The sequence below is a fragment of the Paroedura picta genome, chromosome 18 (genome assembly GCF_049243985.1).
Source record: "Paroedura picta isolate Pp20150507F chromosome 18, Ppicta_v3.0, whole genome shotgun sequence".
Classification (NCBI taxonomy): Eukaryota; Metazoa; Chordata; class Lepidosauria; order Squamata; family Gekkonidae; genus Paroedura; species Paroedura picta.
In genome coordinates this window covers 5,549,470-5,570,514 of record NC_135386.1, presented here as the reverse complement: position 1 = coordinate 5,570,514, position 21,045 = coordinate 5,549,470, and the positions used below count along the sequence as shown (strand labels likewise).

At 52.4% G+C, this 21,045-nt stretch overlaps 2 protein-coding genes across 7 annotated transcripts in view; one reads left to right on the top strand and one right to left on the bottom strand.

The window, feature by feature from the left end:
* Nucleotides 1-102: 102 nt before the first annotated feature.
* OAZ2 (ornithine decarboxylase antizyme 2) lies at nucleotides 103-16,350 on the top strand. The gene is given in 6 exon segments (XM_077318242.1): nucleotides 103-239; nucleotides 8,668-8,743; nucleotides 8,745-8,825; nucleotides 11,178-11,353; nucleotides 13,405-13,490; nucleotides 14,265-16,350. Coding segments are annotated over 6 exon segments (570 nt in total). The 5' UTR covers nucleotides 103-219; the 3' UTR covers nucleotides 14,396-16,350.
* A 1,655-nt stretch (nucleotides 16,351-18,005) lies between these two features.
* The window catches only part of ZNF609 (zinc finger protein 609), an 86,969-nt gene continuing 83,929 nt past the window's right edge, over nucleotides 18,006-21,045 (bottom strand). For 5 of the 6 annotated variants that reach the window (XM_077318234.1, XM_077318237.1, XM_077318236.1 and 2 more), the window contains 4 exons: nucleotides 20,742-20,917; nucleotides 20,217-20,427; nucleotides 19,984-20,062; nucleotides 18,006-19,503 (listed from right to left, as the gene is read on the bottom strand). In XM_077318234.1, coding sequence (XP_077174349.1) covers nucleotides 19,989-20,062; nucleotides 20,217-20,427; nucleotides 20,742-20,917 — 461 coding nt within the window. In that variant the 3' untranslated portion in view covers nucleotides 18,006-19,503; nucleotides 19,984-19,988. The remainder of the gene's footprint in view (nucleotides 19,504-19,983; nucleotides 20,063-20,216; nucleotides 20,428-20,741; nucleotides 20,918-21,045) is intronic. The other variant, XM_077318238.1, reaches the window with a different exon arrangement.

Below are 21,045 nucleotides of genomic sequence, written 5' to 3'. Positions count from 1 at the left end.
TCCTTCCCTCCCGCGGACGGTCCGCCTTTGTTTCGAGCGTCAGTTTCCCAGGCAGCCTGGCGGCGGAGGGGGGGCGTGGCCATGCAGATGAGCCAGGGGGCGGGCCCAGCGCTTCGGTCCGTCAGTCGGAGCTGGGCGCTCGCGAAGGGAGGAGCTGCCGAGAGGCCCGGAATCGCGCGCCTCCTCCCGACCCCCCGTCCGTCCTGCCGAGCCCCGAGGATGATAAACACCCAGGACAGGTACTGGCGGGGAGGCGCCCGCGGCCCTCCTAGGCCTCGCCCGCGAGCAGGAGGGGGGGGCGATCAACGGGCCTTCCCCCCTCTCGGGATCGGGGCCTTCGCGTCCCTCTTCGCAGGATCGGGGCCGGTTCTACCCCCCCCCCCCGTAGAGATACCCGGATGATGCACAAAGACGGAGGGAGGGAGGAATGATGGCAGAGAAGGGAAGGAAAACACAATTAGAGGAGGAGGAGGAGGAGAAGGGGGGGCATTAAAGGGGCGTAAGGCGCAGGCGCCGAGGTTTGCACGACGAGGGCGGTGGAGAGGGGGGGCGACGACGTTTTGCACGCTCTTGTGCAGAAGGGGCGCGCGCGCACTGGGGGCGCGCACGTCGACGCCTCCTTTTAAATCCTCCCCCCCCCCATGGAGGCTTGGATTGGCCTGGGGAGGGGCTTCTTTCCTACCCCCAAAGCAGGTTTGCTCCTTCAAGGGGGGGGGCTTCCTTTCTGTCCCGTCCCCCCCCCTCCCCTCTGCCTGGAGAGTTTGTATCCCTTCCCCTTCTCGCGCTTCCTTTTTTTATTGTCTTCTCCTCCATCTCTTGCCTGTTGGGGGAAGGTTGTTTTTCTGCCGCCAAGGTGGAGGAGCCGAGAGCCCTTTTCTTCTTCTCTGTTTCTGGCTTGCTGATAGATTTGGACAGGGGGCAGAGCAGATTGCAGCCCTGTGGGACCCCCTTCCGGGCGAGGGGCAGGTGACTTGGTTAATGCACCCAGGCTTGGCCTCAGGATGCCCACCTAGGCCCCTTGGGTCTCGGAATCGGATATTTTGGGAAACAATCCGGGACGGAGTCGCTGCCAAAACACACAAGGAGTCCCGTGGCACCTGAAACACAGCCTTCAAAAAAAAAACCAAACAAACCCGTGGGCCTTTTCGGGCGGGGCCCCTCTTTGTCAGGCACCTCTTACGGCACCTGCCCGAGACCAGCCGCAGTTTTCCTGAGTACACAAACTTTCCCGAGTGAAAGTTCACTTAATCGGAGGCAAAGACAAGCAGATCTGCTTGGACGCTGTTTATTTTGGGTATCTCAAGACTGCTGTGTGCAAATCAGTCAGAGGGCGAGCGCTCGTTCTGATAGCGGTGGGGGAGCTTTGTGTCTGGGGTTGGTGGGACAACGCCTCTCCTCGGGCATCTCGAGATGTTATTGGGGCTCTACAGGGCAAGCAAGAGCCGTCGCATGCAAGGGGTCGACTTGGGTTCAGTGTTAGAACGGTGACCCCTTTGACTTGAGGTGAGCTGTGCATCTTTTTCTGGCTTGTGTGTCTGTGTTTTGGGCACTCTGGGTGAGGTGGCCATAGGGAACACAGGCAAAAAAGGTTCAGATCGCAGCCTTGGCCCTCCAGAAATCAGGCTGAGCAAATTTTGTTGCTCTTTAAATTGCTGTTGGACTCAAACTCTGTTCTGCTACTGCAGACCGAGAAGGGCCTTTTCCGTTGCGGTTTTACTGTCATGTCACAGAGGTTCAGAGGCCTGCCTTAGCTTCACAGCCTCTGGTATTCCTTGCAAGCCTCCCGTCAAAATACCATCCAGGGCTGACCTGGTTCAGCTTCAGAAGCATACAAGATAGGGCTAGCTTGGGCCATCCATGAAAAATAAGCAGGTGGCCAGTGCTGGTTTTAAAGAAATAAGTCTGCCCTTTGACCTGATCCTTTGCATGTGTAGTATCATCCCGCACGGAAGATCCAGCATCTAGGCTGGAACAGTACAGCATCCCACCAGCGTGAAAAGCTGGCCTCCCTTTGTCCAGGGAGGCAAGCCTGAGAAAGGACAGGTGATCTCTTGTCACCCGAGAGCTTCCTCTCTAGAGAGGACTGTAGCAACTCTTGCCCAAGCCCCTCGGGCCCAAGCCCCACTGGAGATGGGTAAATTAAGTGATTTTCCGAATGAAGTCTGTAGGCCTTTGTGTTCCTCCCCTGCAGTCCTTTGTCACTCGGTGGAATTGTAGGTCGTAAAGCCCACTTGGATTTGGGGCTATAACGACATTAGCCCTTGGGATTTGGAGCGAGACTGAGACATTTCTGAAAGTTTGTTGTTTAGTAAGCCCAAGTTTGTTTTGGCAGAAAGGTAGGGTACAGGTTCCGGAAAGAAGTAAACATAGTTTCCACTCTGTCCCCTGGCCCCATGGGGACCTTTCTAATGGCCAAGATTCCAGACTGGCTCTAATAAATGGAGTGTCCCCTTGAAAGAAGGGAGAAGGGTATTTTCCCCTGCAGGACATGGTTTGGGGGGAAGCTGGGTTTAAAAACGAGGCATTCCTCACAGCTCAGGCAGAACTTGATGTTCAGTATCGTTTTACATCTTTTTCCTGTTTACAAAGCTTTTAATACAGAATTGGCTTTCCTTTGCAATAGCCTGTGGGGGCAGCCGTATGCAAAACTATGAGTTGAGCTTCCTCGCTGGAGCGGGAGTGCAAACCTTGGCTTTCCAGTGTGTGTCCGTGTCATATTGGTGTCTGTTGGGAGATCAACCATCTTCCAGGCAGTCCTGTTTCTTGTTGATAGCCGCTAAGTGATTACAGAAACTGGGCAGAAACTTGGATTTGTTGGCCAAAGAATATTAATCAAGGAGGCCATCTGCATGTGTTCTTCCAGATGTTCCAAGCACGATACTTGAAAAGCCGCAATCTCTTTCACTTTCCCTAGATACGGAGAACCTTAGCCGAGCTGGCGTCTGGTATTCTGGAATAGGTTTTAATTTGGCCTTGTTACACACCACTCAGTTGCTTGCTTCCTACCTCCTACATATCTGCCTGCAGAGGAGTCACTGGCTGCATCTGAAGAAGTCCACAAACATTTATGCTTCGGTTGCCACGAAACTCCTGCTTCCTGCAGCAGGCCTCACATGGACACCTGTCTCAAGTTATTCGGGCAGGAGCCCATGGGAATTGTAGTTCATGGACATCTGGAGAGCCATAGTTTGGCCAGAGACGTTTGGAAAATCTTAATGGTTCTGTCAAATAGGAAGGCTCTTTGTTTACCGTTGTTTCCGGGAAGGGTTTCTTAGGTTGCTCCAAAACATAACGCGTGCAAACGTTAAAATGCTGCATATACTCGCGTATAAGCCTACTTTTTCAGCAGATTTTTTTTTTGCTGAAAAAGCCTCCATAGGCTTATACTCCAGTGAGGGTCCCACTTACCTGCTATTGTTGATTTTGTGGTGAAACTCGGCTAAAATTCGGATTGGCTTATGCTCGCGTACATACAGGTAATAAGAAAAAACAAACCAGAGACAGCAGCTTAACATCAGCTGGAATACGGGGTCCCTGCAGTTGCTGCTAAACTTGAAATCTTGATGTATGCAAAGCACTCCTATGGATGTTTTTTTAAAAAAAAAATCCACTCCAAGGCCTTTGGTGTTATGTAAACAGTGAGGTAATTCCATCCATCTAGAGGGCTAGAAACCAGGTCATGGGGGGGCAGCTGGTGATCCTCTTAACATTCGATACAGCATACAGCATATGAACGATCTGGCCTATGCAGACAGCATGAGCTCTGACTAATTTTAGACCTTTTGAAAACATTGCGTTTGGTGTGAAATCGTCAAATGTACTAAGGGCGGTCCGGAGTACACTTGACCTGGTGGCATAACTTAACTACAGGGGCTCCTGGGAATTGTAGTCCATGGACATCTGGAGGGCCGCAGTTTGACTACCCCTGGTATATGCCATTCCTTTGTGTTGCTAGCTCTTGGACAGGATACTGTTTCCCAGAAGGAGTCTCTAAGCACCTGCTTGCGTCCCTTGGATTCAGTACTTGGCTTTTCTTCCCTTTAGCGCTCCTTTGTCCGTGCCAAGTAGCGTTTCCCCTGGATGCTCCAGCTTTCTAGTTTCCACTTAACACAACCCAAACCATCTTTGGGTTGGGCTTGTTGCTTACCAGTCCTTACTAATTATCCAAGCCTGGCTCGCTGTTAGGAGATTTGGAATGGGTCCCTCTTGTTTGAGGATAGAGAAGGCTTTCTTCGGCGGTGCAGCATCTGAGCCTTATTCCCCCCCCCCTTAATTGGGCCAATACATCAGGCGAGAAGTTAATTACCATTTGGGTTGAATCCATCCAGCTGCACAGCCAAGTGAGCCGCGACCCAATTTTTGTTCTCCTCTGGGTTATTATTTGAAAGTGCGTGCTCTTATTTTAGGATTGGGATAAACGAGATGCCGAGGGATCACTCTGAGATTTTTCTCATTCCAATATCCATGCAGAGGTGAATCGCCAAGGGCCGCTCTCCTTTCAACAAGGCATAGAAAGGACTTCAAGAATGCCAGTAGAACAAGGTGCATTATAAGGCCCAGGAGACCTTTTTTCTCCCAGGCCGTTGAAGATGGACTGGGTGAACCAGTTTCTTCTCGTGATGTTCATACATTTCCAGTTGGTTTATATCATCTGTGGTCAAAGTGATTTTGCAGATTATGATTATGATTATTTGGGGCAGGGGACATCGAAGAAATCATCCACACCCATAGCACACGGAGGATGCTTGGGAGCAGGCAGTTTGATCAGAAATTGCAGGGTGGGGGGGGGCAGTAGGACATATCTGTCATGAGCAGGCCTCAGCACTGAGAAAGATCATGACGAAGAAGAGTTGGTTTCACTATCCCCCTTTCACTACCTGAAGGAGTCTCCAAGCAGCTTGCGATCATGGCTTCCCTTCCTCTCCCCAGGACAGACAGCCTGTAAGGTAGGTGGGGCTGAGAGAGCCCTGGCAGGACTGCTCTGAGATAACCGCTCTACGGGAACTCTTTGAGTGGCCCAAGGCCACCTAACTGGCTGCATGCAGAGGAGGGGGCTGTGCCATCAAACCCAGCTCTCCAGATCAGAAGCTGCTGCTCTTAACCACTACACTAAAGATGGCCAAATTGTGGCGCCTCAGATGTCTGTGGACTACAATTGCCATGAGTACGTGCCAGCACCATGCTGGCAGGGGCCCATGGGAATTGTAGTCCATCAACATCTGGAGAGCCACCGTTTGGCCACCCTGGCATGACATCAAGCTTCCGTCTCTGTTCTTCGAGTGAGAGAAACAACTAGTGTGGTATAGCAGCTAGAGTATCGGACTAAAATTAATAAGGTAAAGGTATCCCCTGTGCAAGCACCGGGTCATGTCTGACCCTTGGGGTGACGCCCTCCAGCGTTTTCATGGCAGACTCAATACGGGGTGGTTTGCCAGTGCCTTCCCCAGTCATAGCCGTTTACCCCCCAGCAAGCTGGGTACTGGACTAGAATTAGAGAGGGCTAAATTTGAATACCCACTTTGCCATAAACCGATTCGAGACCAGTAGTGACTTGGTGATCTTGTTGGTCTCCGAGATGTTCCTGGGCTCAAATCCAGCTGTTCTCCTGCAGACCAACACGACTGCTGTCTGAGGCCAAAGAAGTAAACACTCCCTTGAATGCACAAAGTCGCTTCCCCCGGGAGAGAGGAAGGGATATTTTCCTTTGTTTTTGCAAAGCTGTGTGAGCCGCGGAAGTGGCAGAAAGCCTTGCCGCATGGCAGGCTATTGTACTGCCGAGATAGAAACCGAGGAAGAAACCCTACTTCCGTACAAGCCCACAAGATTCTTATCGTGGCGGCGTGCGCCTCCTCACTGAGCATGCCTAGGACTGCGTGCATTCTTCAATCACCGCTGGAAACGCAGGAAGCATAAGGCCGTCTCTCTGTGAGTTTCAGCTTCCGTGGTTTTAAAAGTGCGTGGGTTGAACCTGGCAGTGTTCTGAAAGGGGACCAGGTTTCTATTCTACACATAGCCCCCCCCCCCCACCACCACCAGATTATCAGAAACAGCCCAGTGTCTACCAGATAGACCAAGGTGCTCACGTAATGGATTCTTCTTGCAGCATCTGGCTTTTCTTGATGCAATACTGTGTTTCCTTGAGCCAATGGGGCATCTGTAGCCGTATCTATCTGGGCTTGTGTTTTGATTTCATCACAGATGTGACGGATCTCCTCGCCACATGAGCTGCAAGAATGAACGGCTTTCTAGCTGGGGAGGGGGTGGGAGAATCTTGATTTTCATTGCCGCACTCGATTCTTCAAAAGTCCTCCCAGCAGTGATAACGCTGCGCTGTTGACTGGACAAACTGAACCCCTCTGCCCACTGCCACGCCAGTCTCCTCCGCCTGGGCACCTGCATGGAAGCAGAGCTCTGCCCCTTCAACCGAATGTTCCTGGGGATGCAGTTGGGGCAGGCCAGCCAATGTCAAGCAAAGGGGCTGAGCGGCCGATTCCTCCAGTACGGCTGCCTTGGATCGGCCCACGCAGGCCGATCGGCAAGAAGCCCCTGCGGGTCCATTTCATCTCTTAGCGTCCTGGTCGTCTTCTGGCGGTTTAACGGTGCCCAGGTTGCTGTGAAGATAAGATGAAGGAGAGGAGAACGATCTAAACCTCCGGGAAAGAAACGCAGGACAATTCTTCGAACTCACAGATTAGACATGGAAGGGGACAGAATGCTGTTTATAATTCCACGCGCCTTGACCGTGTCCAGATGGAAAGGAGCAGGCCGCTTGAGCATATTAGCGACAGCAGCAGGCTCCTTGGACACAAGAGAAAGCACGAGGGACTCCCTAGAAGAGCGCAGAGACAAGTACGTTCAGCAAAGGACCCATTGCGTTTCGGGCCCTGAGTGGCTTGCCATTGGAGGACTCTATGCTGTATGCTTACGTCCTCTGGGTTTATCTGTTTGAAGATTGCATGCTTCAAAACATACAAAGTCCCCCCGATGAAAGGCACTTCAATCCAGAAAGCCATTGGATTATTCCTTGACTAAATCTGTCTCTGCTCAGCGCTGTGGTTTCTACCTGCCTGGCGCCGTATCATCCGTTGCGCATCTCCGCTGTGTGGGAGAGGCGCAAGCTGTCTCTTCCAGAGGCCCTGCTGGCGAGCCAGCCCCAACACGCTCGTTCTCACTTGCTTTCATCCCTCCGCTCCTTCCTCGGTGGGATTTTCGGGAAGGGCCCGCATGGAGAAGCGCACATGCTCCCTCGCACAATCTGCTGCGAATGCCTGGAAGAATCGCCCCCGCCGGCGCCCTTGTCGTTCCCTTCCTGAAAACATGAAACCGAATCTCGCCCCTTGGAGAATCTGTCGCTCTATTTCGAGATGTTTATTCAAAAACGTCGGCTCGTGTCTCCAGTCGCCCGGGCCTCCTTCCAGTGGGGGGACTCTCTTTGCTCCCTCCCTTTTGTCGCCTTGTGTCTGGTGGCTGCCTGCTCAAGATGGATTGTGCCCAAATGGCTGGTGCAGACTCTTAGCTGGCACCCGTGGCTTTTCTGGGAAGCAAAATACGATAGGAGAGCATTCGCGTCAGTGGGGTGCTCTGCATTATTTTCTGCCATTCTGGTGGGCCATTTTAAGAAAGTCCCGATAGCCAGAAGACTCTGTCCTTGTAAGTCCGTTGAACATGTGCTCTGCAGGTGCCCTTCTTTTATAGAATCATAGAGTTGGAAAGGGCCATACAGGCCATCTAGTCATAGAATCATAGAGTTGGAAGGGGCCACAGAGGCCATCTAGTCCAACCCCCTGCTCAACGCAGGATCAGCCCAAAGCATCCTAAAGCATCCAAGAAAAGTGTGTATCCAACCTTTGCTTGAAGACGGCCAGTGAGGGGGAGCTCACCACCTCCTTAGGCAGCCTATTCCACTGCTGAACAACTCTTGACTGTGAAGATTTTTTTCCTGATATCTAGCCTATATCGTTGCACTTGTAGTTTAAACCCATTACTGCGTGTCCTCTCCTCTGCAGCCAAGAGGAATATATATTAGCAAGGGCCAGGTTTCTCCACCCTCTACTCAGGCATGCCCCTGATAGCGCGGACAGAGGAAAAGTTAGATTCCGCCTATGGAGTGCAAATGCAGGTTGCTAAATATTGTGCTCGCATCTGAAGGACCGCCGAAACGACACCAGTGGTGATTCAGAGGCGTTTTTATAACATTTTAAACGTGTAACCTTTCATTTTAATAGATTCAAATGAGTACCCGTGTTGGTCTGAAGTAGCACGATAAAATCAGAGTCCAGTGGCACCTTTAACAACAAATAAATAAACCTTTATTGAGTAAATGTATTGAATAAAGGACAGGAATATTGGACAGGAAGGCCTGGAGGATGATTGTCCATGGGGTCGCGATGGGTTGGACACGACTTCACACCTAACAACAACAATTGAATAAATCTTTGTTGGTCTTAAAGGTGCTACTGGACTCTGATTTTATTGCGCTTTCATTTTAAATAATATCTTTGACTTTCTTCACTCTGCTTTCAGACAATGTTTTGTGTTTCTCTATTGCACGCTGCATATCTCGCCAGTTATCTCACCTGGCCACAGCGCTGTATTAAATAAACTTAGCTGAGACACGGAGCAGGGCTCCCGAATCTAACGTTGTGCTTTTCTCCCTTCTTCCCGCAGTAGTATTTTGCCTTTGAGTAACTGCCCTCAACTCCAGTGCTGCAGGCACATTGTCCCAGGGCCTCTGTGGTGCTCCTGATGCCCCTCACCCACTGTCGAAGGTCCCCGGTGGGCGAGGGGTTGGAAGGGATCCTTCTCCCTCAGCTTTGATCTTTAAGGTGAGTTGGCTGTCACGTCTAGGATCTGAACTAACGGGGTGGGGTGGCTGGATACTAACAACTTGCTTTACAGTGGGATGATGAGGGAACCTTATTTTGAAGGAATCCCGTCATCCCTGAATAAGAGTGTGTCAAGGAATGGATATCTCCTTGGTTCTGGACAGCTCCTTGTGCTACGCAGGTCAAGCATGTTACTTCTGCAGCTACGCCATCTGCACCTTAGGAAGCCCTCATATTTACTGGGAAATAACAGGGCTGAAGAAGAAGAGTTGGTTTTTATACCTCGCTTTTCACTTCCTGAGGGAGTCTTACAATCACCTTCCCTTCCTATCCCCACAACAGACACCCTGTGAGGTAGAGAGAGCTCTGACAGGGCTGCTTGGTCAGAACAGCACTGTCAGAGCCCAAGATTACCCAGAGGGCTGCATGTGGAGGAGCGGGGAATCACCTGGCTTGCCAGATTAGAAGCTGCCACTGTTCACCACACCACCACGCTGGCACGAATGCACTGGCTCTTTTCTGTTTGCGACTGCAGCACGCAGAGAGAAAACTGGCCCTAGATTCTCGCCGCCACGCTGTTTTTCTGTCCTCAGACCGCCCCACAGGACCGCTGTTGGCTCCGTTGAAAAAAAGTCACAATGAGCTTCATAGCAGGACGACTAAGAACTCTGTGGGGCCCCTGAGGATGCAAAAATTGTGCGTGTGCCTGGGGGGGGGGAGCTACAGCCGCTCCTCCCTGAATACGGTGGCTGCAAAAGGCAATGAGCCGATGTGCCCCTGCATGTAATACAGAATCCTCAGGTGGTTCCCCAGCAAGCATTAGGGCTTGGTAATACGTAGACAGGCCCCGGGGTTGGCTAATTTTGGGTGGGCAGTTTCGGGCGGTGGTGGGAAGTGCCGTCGAGTCACGGCTGACTTGTGGCAACCCGTAAAGGGCTTTCAAGGCAGGCGACAATCAAGAGGGGGTTGGGCCTGTATAGCAGCCCCGAACGTCCTTGGTGGTCCCCCATCTAATTGCTAACCAGAGCTGATCCCGCTAGCTTCCTTTGAGCAGGCCAGCCGCCGGCACTCCCACCAGGGCAATTTGGGTGGCTTCTGAGACCCTCTCCAGCCCCCCGGAGCGTTTGCTGTGCTTGTTTGTATTAGGCAGCAGCACACTAGGAAATGAGACAGACCTGGTTCTCTGCAGCAACTTAGTCAAGCCGGCTAGGAGTGCCGTTTTCCCCCTGGATTGCTCTCAGGAACCACCTGACTGCTAAGTTCCCCAGGGCTGGGTGTTTCCATAACACTGTCTTCCCGAACAAGGCTTGTCTTGCAGCCAGAAGGAAGGGATAAACAGGCCGGCGGGTTCTTTTCCAGCGCTGCCAATCAGGTCCCGGAAATGGCTAGACAGAATCTGAAAAGCCAAGTCGCTCCTGCTGGTCCCAAGAAACTGGCACGGCCGTCCCGAGCAGAGTTGCACCCTTTCGAATCCATTAAAGTCAATGGGCTTTGAAGGGTGTAAATCTGCTTGGGGTATCTGGTTGTCGGTGAGGCTTACGCTTTGTTACATGCACGGTTCTGGTGGGACTTGGCCTCAGAAGCTGAACCGAGGATGCACTTCTGTGGCTTACCTGGAACAGCGTCGGCCCTGCAGAGTTGTGCCTTTGCGGAGGGCAATCTTTGCTTCTGCACCCAGCCCACCCAGGCCTGCTCCTGCTCCTCTGCACCCAGCCCACCCAGGCCTGCTCATTTTTCACCCCCAAGGCGTGCTTAGGTGCAGTGCAGTTGCCAGTGGAGCGTGCCCGTCTTGTTCAGCCTGTGATATTTATGAAAAACGGGACTGGTGAATTGGCTGGAATTCTGACAAAGCCCAGAGCAATCCCTCGGGAAATCCTTGAGAGCTTCCTGGTACAGTTGAAATGTTGGGTCAACTCCATGGTTTTAGAATCATGCTTTGTTGCTTTGAAAAAGCTCCCAGATTTGCACAGGCCTGATTTTTTTTTTTGGGGGGGGGGGGATTGGCAACGTCTCATGCTGCTCCTACAATGAGGTTTTCTACTGAGATTCCCTTTAAAAATAATCATTTTTCTTGAAATGGTTGAGACCAAGCCTCAGAGGATGGCGGCACATTGACAGGCCCACATGAAGAAGGTGCGTCTGCAGCAGACTTGGACTGAAAAAGAGAACTTTCCCAGTTGAAGAGGAACGTCACCCATCTCAGTTGTTCCTCTTTAAGAAGGGAAGGGTGTTAATAGTTTAATAAAGTAATAATAGGTGGTGCCCAGCTGACCGAAATGTTAATCGTAGCAAACCTTCCTGCGATCTAACACAATTTTTTGTCGTTGTTGCTTTGCTCCATAAAACGCAAAGGATGAGAAGCTCACCGTTAACCAAGATCTTCCAGTGCATGATGGGAAACCGCACATCGTACACTTCCAGTACAAAGTGACGGAAGTCAAGATCTCTTCCTGGGATGCAGTGCTATCAAATCAGAGTCTTTTTGTGGAAATCCCTGATGGTTTATTAGCTGATGGGAGTAAAGAAGGGTAAGAATCTTAACCACCTGGGTTTAAAAAAAAAAAAAGCAAGCTGCCAACATGGGGAAGAAAGTGATGAAGAGCAGAGCAAAATCTTACTTGTGCTTTGGCCAAGGTATGACCACTTGGAATGTCCTCAGTGTTTTGAAGCCAGAGTCCTCCTGGGCGGTCTTCAATTCACATCTATGGTCCAACCCATTGCTGTGTGCCATTGGCTTCCACGTTTCTTCCCAGATGGTAGTCTGCCTCCATGCCAGCTGTTAGAGAAACGTAACTCCTGCTTCCATATTTGCTTTAAAGGAAATCGGGGCCACGGTGGGGCAGAAGGGACCCCCCTTTACTGATCTGTGGGTTATATGATGTTCGAACAAAGGCACAAGGGCTAAACCGGTCTTTGCATTTCCTTGGTAATTTCATTTCATCTGTCTCTTTCCTTGTGGCGCTATTTTGGAGGGCTGAGCATGGTCAATTACAATCACATAAATGATTATTTTCAGCTCTCTAAAATAAGCTTGGGAAGAGGTTATAATTAATATTAGCCAAAGCCCAAGTTAATCTCCACCTGCTGCTCTCTTATGGGCCATTGTTGAATTAGGACTCAAAGGTGTCGTTTTAAACTTCTGTTTGTCAACTCTGTAGCCAGAGACCCTTGTCCAAGCCATTTAGCACAATTGAGGACACAGCTCAGGAAGCTGACACAGAGCAGACTGTGGTGTGTTGGTTATGAGAGGCGACTTCTAATCGGGCGAGCCGGGTTTGGCTTCCTGCTTCTCAACATGCAGCCAGCTGGGTGACCTTGGGCTCGCCACAGTTCTCTCAGAGCTGCCTTCACAGCTGCTCTGGCATAATTCTCTCAGCCTCACCTACCTCACAGGGAGCCTGTTGCAGGGAGAGGAAGGGAAGACTATTGTAAGTCGCTTTCTTTTGAGCAGCACAAGCGGGGTATAAAACCCAACTCTTCTTCTATGTCTCTCTCCCCCGCCTTTGTGACAGGAGGTGCTTATCTGGTGTCCTCCCTTCCTTTGCCCTCCTCTCTCATTAGAAACTCTTAACTGAAATGGAAGAGGAATGATCTGAGTCAGCCTGTGGGGCTGAGCAGCTCTCTTCCCAAGCCGTGCCAATCCCCCAGCAAGGCGGTGTGTCTGTTGACCTCCTGTCTGCACAAAACGTTTGCTCAGAGCAAGGAAACTCGACGATCTGGCCCTGAAGCTGGCAGGCCCGCTGCTCCCTCCCTCTCAAATTCCAGCACCAGGTGGTGAACCAGGAAGCTGTCAGAGCTGTCTGCAAGGCTCTCGGCCTGCGGAACTTGGATTGACTCTGGCCTGAAGCCAGGTTGTCAGCCTCTCCGCCTGAGTGTGCTTTCAGGAGCTGGTCAAACGGAAGGATTTGACGGCTGCTTCCCCTTTAGGTGCTCACGTATAGCAAGGCCTCAGCCTCCTCCAGACTCGGGGCTCAACATTTCATCATGAGTCTGGGATTTTTATTCTCCTCCCTGATACCCTGCTGCCTTTTCCATGCCTAGGGTTTTAGGCTTGCTGGCGCCATGAAACATTGGCCGTTACAGTAGAAGATAGAATTTCATAATACCATGTAATAATAATAATAATAATTGCATAATACTATGTAATAATAATAGAGAATATGGAAATAGCACTACTTGCTTTTGCTATATAACATATACATATATACATATTTAACAATGTGCTCCTGCGCGCACACCCCATCTCTTCTTTGTGCGGAAATTGAGATGTTCCCAACCCATTCCTCGAGGGGAAGGGCTGTGGGCTCTGTGGCATGGCTGCTTTTCTGCACACAGGAGGCCCCAGGTTCAGATTCCGCCCCAAAGAATCGGGTAGTAGGAGATATGAAATTCCTCTTCCCGAGGCCCTGGGGAGCTGTAGCGAGACTGGGCGGGCAAAAGGGGCCTTGGTGGACCAAGGCTCTTGAGTCAGGAGAAGGTGGCTTCATGCGACCCATGCAGTCATCGGAAGGAGCGAGACAGCTCAAGGTTGCTGCCGTCTGATTTCCTCTTTCTTTCTCTCCCCCCCCCCTCCCGGCAGATTATTAGCACTGTTGGAATTTGCCGAAGAGAAAATGAAAGCAAGTTATGTCTTCATTTGCTTCCGCAAGAGCAGAGAAGACAGAGGTGAGTGCTTCGGCCCTTTATCCGGAACTCGGCCAAAGAGAAACGGTTCGCGGTCACAGCCTGCTCTTTCCCCCTCTCCCTACCCCCGGAATTATGCCGTCTGATGATGCAGAGTTTGAGCACTTTAGATTTTTTAATTCTACTTGAGAGAGGCCTTTGTGCAGTAAGGAATGTGCTTTGAACGGCCGCTGAGGTGGGCAGGATTCAGGAGGCCCAACGTGGTTGCAATGGTACAAGAGAGTCCTTTGGGTTGAAATCCCACTGGACAGCTTGCGTTGACAGCGGCAGGGTGCTTGGAGGCTCAGGTCCTCCTAGGCTTGGAGGAAGGAGCTATGTAGCTGAGATCTTGCTGCTTCCTCCCTCTCCTATATTTTAGGAATGGCAGGGAGTTAGTTTCAGGCTGCGAGGTCAGTGACGTAGAATCATAGAATCATAGCCTTAGCCTATCGATAAGCTCATGGCTTTTGCATTGGAGGGTCCAAATAGCCTTGGCCTATCGATAAACTCATAGCTTTTGCATTGGAGGGTTCAAATAGCCTTGGCCTATCGATAAACTCATAGCTTTTGCATTGGAGGGTCCAAATAGCCTTGGCCTATCGATAAAACTCATAGCTTTTGCATTGGAGGGTCCAAATAGCCTTGGCCTATCGATAAACTCATAGCTTTTGCATTGGAGGGTCCAAATAGCCTTGGCCTATCGATAAACTCATAGCTTTTGCATTGGGGGGGATCTGACGACTCTTCATTCCTGATGCTGGCATTTTCTCTTCACAGCTGCGTTACTGAAAACATTCAGTTTTCTGGGCTTTGAGATTGTGAGGCCTGGCCACCCCTGTGTCCCACCGCGACCAGATGTGTTGTTCATGGTCTACCCCCTGGATCAGGTCTCTTCCGATGACGATTAGACCCCGTGCAGCGCTTCAGAGGGACCCGGATATGCTTCGGAGACAAGAGGGGGCTGAGACTCCTTTTCTGAGGAAAGGAAAAACAAAATTCTCCTGCTGGACTGAAGCTGCATTTCTTATTGTTAGAGTGACCTGTATATCTTCTGAGTTGACTTTTCCATTGAAATGTGTTACCTAGCGAATAATATAAAAATCTGCACATGTAATCGCACAATCCTCAGTGGGGCCCTTTCGTGACGGCTCCGCGGCCCGCCGGCTAGCCCCGTGGAGACATCCTGTCCAGCCGGGCACTGAGCAAGGAGTCCACAGGTGAAGAAGGCGGGACAGGGTTCGTGAATTGTTAACTTAATGCTGGGCTTTTCTGTTCACTTGGCTCTCGTTTTACATGTATTCCCCCCCCCCGTGTTCCCCCCCCACTCTTAAGCAGGGGGCAGGATGCTTTGAGCACTAGAGGTGCGAAGAACGTGGGCGCTGTTCAAGCCAATGGAGAGATGGCACCACCAGGGTAACCAACATGGGGGGGGGGAAGGGTGGGGGTGGGTTTTCAAAAAGCTTTGAGCTCTTCTAGCCTTATAGTAGGTAACTATTTACACTGCGTTAGTGCAGCTTTCAATAAAAAGGGGCATTCAAACAAAGCCAGGCCTGCTTTGTAAGAGGAAACGGAACGCAGCCTCCTAACACACGAGCCACTGTCCGCGGACGTGACAGCAGGGGTTGTGAGGCTGAGCAGGGAGGAGATCATGATTCTAATTAGAGGCAAAGGAGACACGGCCTCCGATGACAGGAGCCTTGCCTGATGTTCCCATAGTCAGTCTGGCCCTTTGAACTTCCAGGAAGGCATTCCAGACGGCCTCAGCTGAGCCACGCCCATCCTTAGTTCTGCTTACGCTCACCGCCTCCTCCCCAACCGGGCTTTAAATGTCTAAAATGCGCCTAGGGATGAAGTTGTGGAGCGCTGGGGCAGATTTTCTGAAAGTTAAGCCCGGTTCCCTTTAGCAGATCCTTCCAACACGCCTTTCCTTCGGCATGGACTAGAGCTTTAGGTATGAACATGGAAGACGTTAGCATTCAAGAAGAGAAAAGGGTTGGCCCACATGCTTATTCTCTCTCAACACAGCCTGTTTGCGCAGTGCATGTCACGTGCAGTGACCAAACTTCTACCTGCCTAGCTACCGACGTTGAAAGAATGGCAACCTGCCACCTTGACAACTGTCCCATGCTGATTTGGTCATTTCTCTCACTAGGTCTAGGCAGGGTGAGAACAAAAAGCACAGAGAACCCGGGCCAGTTCTGTGAGGGGGCCGCACTCCGAAAGGGCCACTTGTGAGCTGATGTTGGTGGAGTGTGATGTTCACGCTTATTGTGCACAGTTGGAGTCAGGGAGACAACACTAGCCTGGCTGGAGAGGAGAGCATCTAAACTACAGGGATAGGCTGTAGTTGTGTAAGAAGGCTGTTTCCAGGCCTGATAAGGGGAGGGGAGAAACTTGTGGTTTCACCTACAGGAGATTTTCATCAAATCACGGCAGGGCAAAAGACAGCAAGTTTGCCGAGATGGTTTAGCTGTTCCAAAGTAGCTCAATTTTGCTTCCTGACATTCATGCTTCTTTCTGTGTCATTGTGCCTCTCCCCTCCTTCAAAAAGCATATTCTTGTCATTTTTGTTACTACTTTGAGTATTAGTGGCTCTTTTGTACTTAGCTTTAGGTATTTCACAAAACAACAGTTCCGTCGGCGGAAATGGAAACATTCATCAACCACAGGGGCGTCCCTCCAAAGACTCGTGTTAATCTTGCTGCTCCGTCTTCATCTCTGGTTGTCAGTCATTCAAAACGTATTTTGCCTGTGTAGTGAGGATTTCTTGCCATTTCATGCTCCACCACTTTTTTCCAAGCTGGAGAATTTCCCCATCCTTTGACTATTGTATGAGCAGTAAACTTTAGCCTTACTGTAGTAATTCAGCTTTCCAGCTTTTATGAAACCTGATGATGATGATCACTGTACCCGGAACTTAGCCCTAGAATCGTCTACCCCTGTGCAAGAAATCTCCCAAATTCCTCCTGAAGTTGGACAGAGGGCACCATCAACAGCATGCAGCGTTGGTTCCTGGGTTGGACAGTCGGCCTAGCCCGCCCAATGCCAGTTACATGGCACGGTGACAATTATTAGAACAGCCTTGGATTCCTTTCCTTCCCAGAGGTTTCCAGCAAGCCAGTACCTAGCTTACAACAATACAAGTTACATGTCTCCAAACGTTAAAAGCACAACTGGCTTCTCTTTTGTGGTTCTCCAGACTGCATCTTGAAGCAACTGCATGAGCAATTTCACCTATTTTCTGTAATCGTGTACTGATGCCGTTTTATGCAGATCATTCGTAAACTATAGCCTGTTCCTACTTCCCCCTACTTGGGGGGGGGGGGGTTCAGAATATTCCCCACCAAACTTTCAACTTGTGCTTTTCGCCCATGTATGCCTGCACAAACCTTTGTTTGGAGGGTAGCCATGTTGATCTGCAGTAGGAATCAGGTCCTGGAGCATCTGAGAGACCAAGAGTTTCAGGGTGTGAGCTTTGGAGAAGCCAGGCTCTCCTTGTCAGGCACCTGTAGTCCTGCTTGTGTTTGATAAAGCAAGTTTTGAGTCAAAAGTTGATGCCATGAAAGTAATTGATCCGCAAGCTCCTACTGGATTTAACTGTTCAAACCTTTGTGTGATCACACAGATGACCCCTCAAAGACTTGTTCTTATGCCTTGTGACCAAGATCTCTCCTTGGTTATCTTGGCCTACGTGGTGGAAATCACACAGGATATGAATGTTTTTCTGACCTATGCCAATTTCTTCCATGGTAATAGGTGAACCCCTAAATTCCTTTATCCAGAAATCACTCTTAGAGAGAGGGAGAGAGGGAGAGAGAGAGAGAGAGAGAGAGAGAGAGAGAGAGTGCAAAACTTTGATGCTCTCTTCCACAGCAAAAGAACCAAAATTAAGAATTGCTTGCCACTGAAGACAGGAGAACAATGCACATGTCACCAACTGCCCAGTCCCTTTTAACTGAAGAGGGTGGGGCTTGAACCTGGGACCTTCTGCACGCTAAGCGGATGCTCTACCCCTGAGCCACAGCATTCCATAAAGAGCTTGAAGGTTTCAAGCAGACTTAGCCCTTCTGGCTTTCGTTACAACTTTTTTTGTGCAGGAAACACTCCAAAATCCTCCCCCACCCCACAAAAAAAAAAATACCCACACGCCCAAACAAACCAAAACCGCAGCATATTGCAACCTGAACAGAAACGTTTGGTCAATTAAGAGCAGAGGGACAGAACTGTCTCTTGTGGGTGAGAATGAGAAAGCACAAGGAGGGGGAGTTTGCACTCTCTGGGGGACAGGAGAGCCTGCAGAATACTTTTCCTGAGGTCAGGGCCACTGGGTGCTTCTCAGAAGCACCCAAGAGAGCCACAATGAAATGATTCTGATGCCAGGCAACAGGAACAAGCCATCTTCTCCCCCTGCCCCCTCCCCAAAAAACCCTGCATGCGCACACACTTGTAGAGTTCATACTACTGATGAGCCCCCCCACATGCACCAAAGACGGGAAAGAAATAAAAATAGACGAGAGATTTCAAACAATTCCTTTTTACAGTATATACAATAAAGTCCAAGAGGCAGGGGGGCGGCCTCCCACAACGTACAGACAGGACTGAGCCTTGCGGCTTGCACGGTCGGGACGGGCAGAAACTCCGGCTCCTCCGAGGCCCTCGTGGCTCATTCACGCTGACCGCTCTGCCCCGGGGCAGGGGAGGAGAGCCAAGGGGGCAGGGAATCCTTTTCCAGAACCAGGGCCAGAGCACCAGCCGGACGTTTCAGTGGGGGAGGCTGGCCCTGGGCCTGTGGTGCGCTGGCAGCATCTTCCATGCAGCAGGCACCGGAAAAGTGGGGAGGGGAGGGGGGCCCTTAGCAAGAGCAATCAGTGACTGGAGTGAGCTCCGGGGATACCCTCAGCCAAGAGAGCCCGAAAGCATAGTGGGGGTGGCTGGCAGTCAGCGGCCAGTTCTTGCTTCCCCCTCTACCCGACCTTGGCAAAGCTGAGAGCTCCTGGGTTCCAATCTCGCCCACCCTTGCCTCCGAGCCCTTTGCTCCCTTGGTGGGGGACAGACTACCAGGACAGGCCTGCCGAATGAAGAGCTGCATGCCTGGAACCTACACAAGTCCACGTCGGGGAAAGCGAATGGGGGAGCCCGGATGAAGGCGGGGAAGAGATGTGGCCAGCGGCCGTCCAGCAGAGGGGGGGAAGGGCCGCTAAGGCGGCAGCACCAGCGGGAACAGGGCCGGCCAGCCAGCCTGCCGGGCGGCCCTCGCTTGGATAGGATGTCCCATTTTTGTGCTGTAGGGCAAAGGTGCATCTGCCACCGGCAACACGCACGTCCTGCCCGCAGGGAGAGCTCTTGGGGGGGATGGGGGGAAATTAAAAACGCCCGGGGAAAGAGGAAGCGTTCAGGGGCACGTGGGAGCGGCAGTCCCCAAAGCAAAGTGCTACAGAGAGTCGTTGGCCCAGGAGCGCCTTGGGATTTCGCACTCGCTGCTGCCCCCTGCTGCTTCTCCTTCCTGCCCTCCCTTCAGGCAACAGAAGCATCTCTGCCCCGGGGTCTGTGCGGAAGAAGAAGCCTGCTTGTGCCAAGTGACCGCTTATGACTAGTACAAATGAGTCAATCAGGGCCGTCCTCTCCGTTCTGGGGAGGAGCCATCTCGGCTGCAGGCCAGGAACGGGCGAGCTGCGGCCGGGACCCGGGCCCCCCCCCCGCCCGCAGCTCCCTCGCCCGGCGTTCCCAGTGTCCTGTGAGGCTGCCCGGCTGGGCCCACCACCGCACAAGTCCCCGCTCTCCAGAGGAATTCGGGACACATCAGCCGGTCACCCACCCACCCCGCCCTCCCCCAAGTCAGGTGAATAAATATTTCGTTTCAAACGGGAGGGGGGCAGCCTGCCTCGCAGGACAGCAGGGCTGTCGCGCAGAACAAATCAACACCATTCAACTGATGTCTAAAGCCATTTCCAGCGTGTCCTCACGTGAGCCAGTCACATGACTTGGTGCAGCCGGGGTTATGCCGTCGCGTCACGTCCTGCGGGGGGAAGGAAAGAGGAGGAATCAGCTTGGGCCCCGGCACTTTCGCAGGTGAGCCACAGGGTGGAGCCAGACTGACGGCGAAGGATGAACTAGGAGTTCCCCACTGGCTTTGCCGCTTCCTCGCCAGGCTGGGAGAGGCAGGCCGGTTGGGAGACGCTCCTAATCCTGCAGGCTGAGGAATGGGAGAGACAAAGGCCACCTGGGCCACTGGAGGCAGGAAGCTTTTGCGCTGTGGCTGGGAGCCGTGGGAACGGAAACAGAACACCTGGGGCTGGGTGTGACCTTGGATACGCTTTGCCTGCCCCGATCCCTTTCCTAAAAGGTGCTGCTGCCTGGCCCATGAGGTCGCCGTGTTCTCCTGCGTTGTTGGGCCGCAAATCACTTTGAGCTGATCTTATGTTGCAGCCCTTAATGACATAACCCTCCCCGCCCCATCCAATAATGCCTGGGTGGGTGGATGGGGACACAGGCTTACCGGTTTCACCTCCGGGGCGGGGGGTAGAGGGAAGGAGCAGAGCCTTGCTGGCTGGCCACGATGGCTGTCGAAGAGAGGCCTGCGGAGAAGCAGAGGCACAGTGTGGAACGGAGCAGAAGAGAGCCACCCAAGGGGGCCTTCCGAGAGGGAGGCGGCTACGGCAGCAGCCAGGACGGCCTGCAGAAACCGAGCCCTCACCCGTGCCCCAGCCCCGGCCCTGCTTCCGCTCTCACCTGTTGCATAGGGCAGGTTGTACTGGGCCGGGAGCAGCGAGTAGCCCAGGTGGTGGTGGTGGTGGTGGGTGGACATCAGGCGCTGCGAAGGAGACGAACGGGGCCGGTCAACGCTTCTCTCGGCACCGCTGGTGCCCCCTACGCTGCTGCAGCCTGCGCTGCTTCCTCCCACCCCACAGCCGCTTCGCTCCTGGGGAGTCTTCTCGCCTATCTAGGAATCAATCACAGAGAGATGGCGGGTCAAAGCCAAGCGGGTGGACCTGCGGGGAGGCGAGGGGGCTGTCTGGCTGCCCTGCCTGCCCGCCCGCCTCCAGGAGGCCACAGTGGCAGGCAGTCTCCCTGGAGGGAGGCTTCCCCCCAAAAACACCCCTGCTGGCCTCTCTCCTACACACACATGGGCGGACCTCATCGGCACCGGCCAAGCACGTGGGCTGCTTCCCGGAGCCAACCTAGCGAGCACGACTCTCCGCGCGGCGAAGCTCTGCCTGCAAACCTGACCCCGTGTCACCCCCCCTGCCCACTGACCGTGGGGGACTTGCTCTTGTAGTGGCTGGCGTGCTGCTGCAAGATGTCCAGGGCCTTGGACTCGGAGCTGGATTTGCAGCCGATGCTGGGGCTGGCGCGGGACTTGTCGCTCTCCTCGCTCCCGGAGGCCTTGCTGCCGTAGGGGGAGAAGGAGTAACTGGAGGGCAGGTAGGAACCTGTGGAAGGGAGAAGGTGGGACAGAGTGAAGGCCTCTCGCTCGTCTCAGTAGGGTCAGGCCTCAGCCTCCCAGCACCCCCAATTCCCGTCTAGTTCCACCGCGAAAAACGCCCCACCCTCCTGCCCT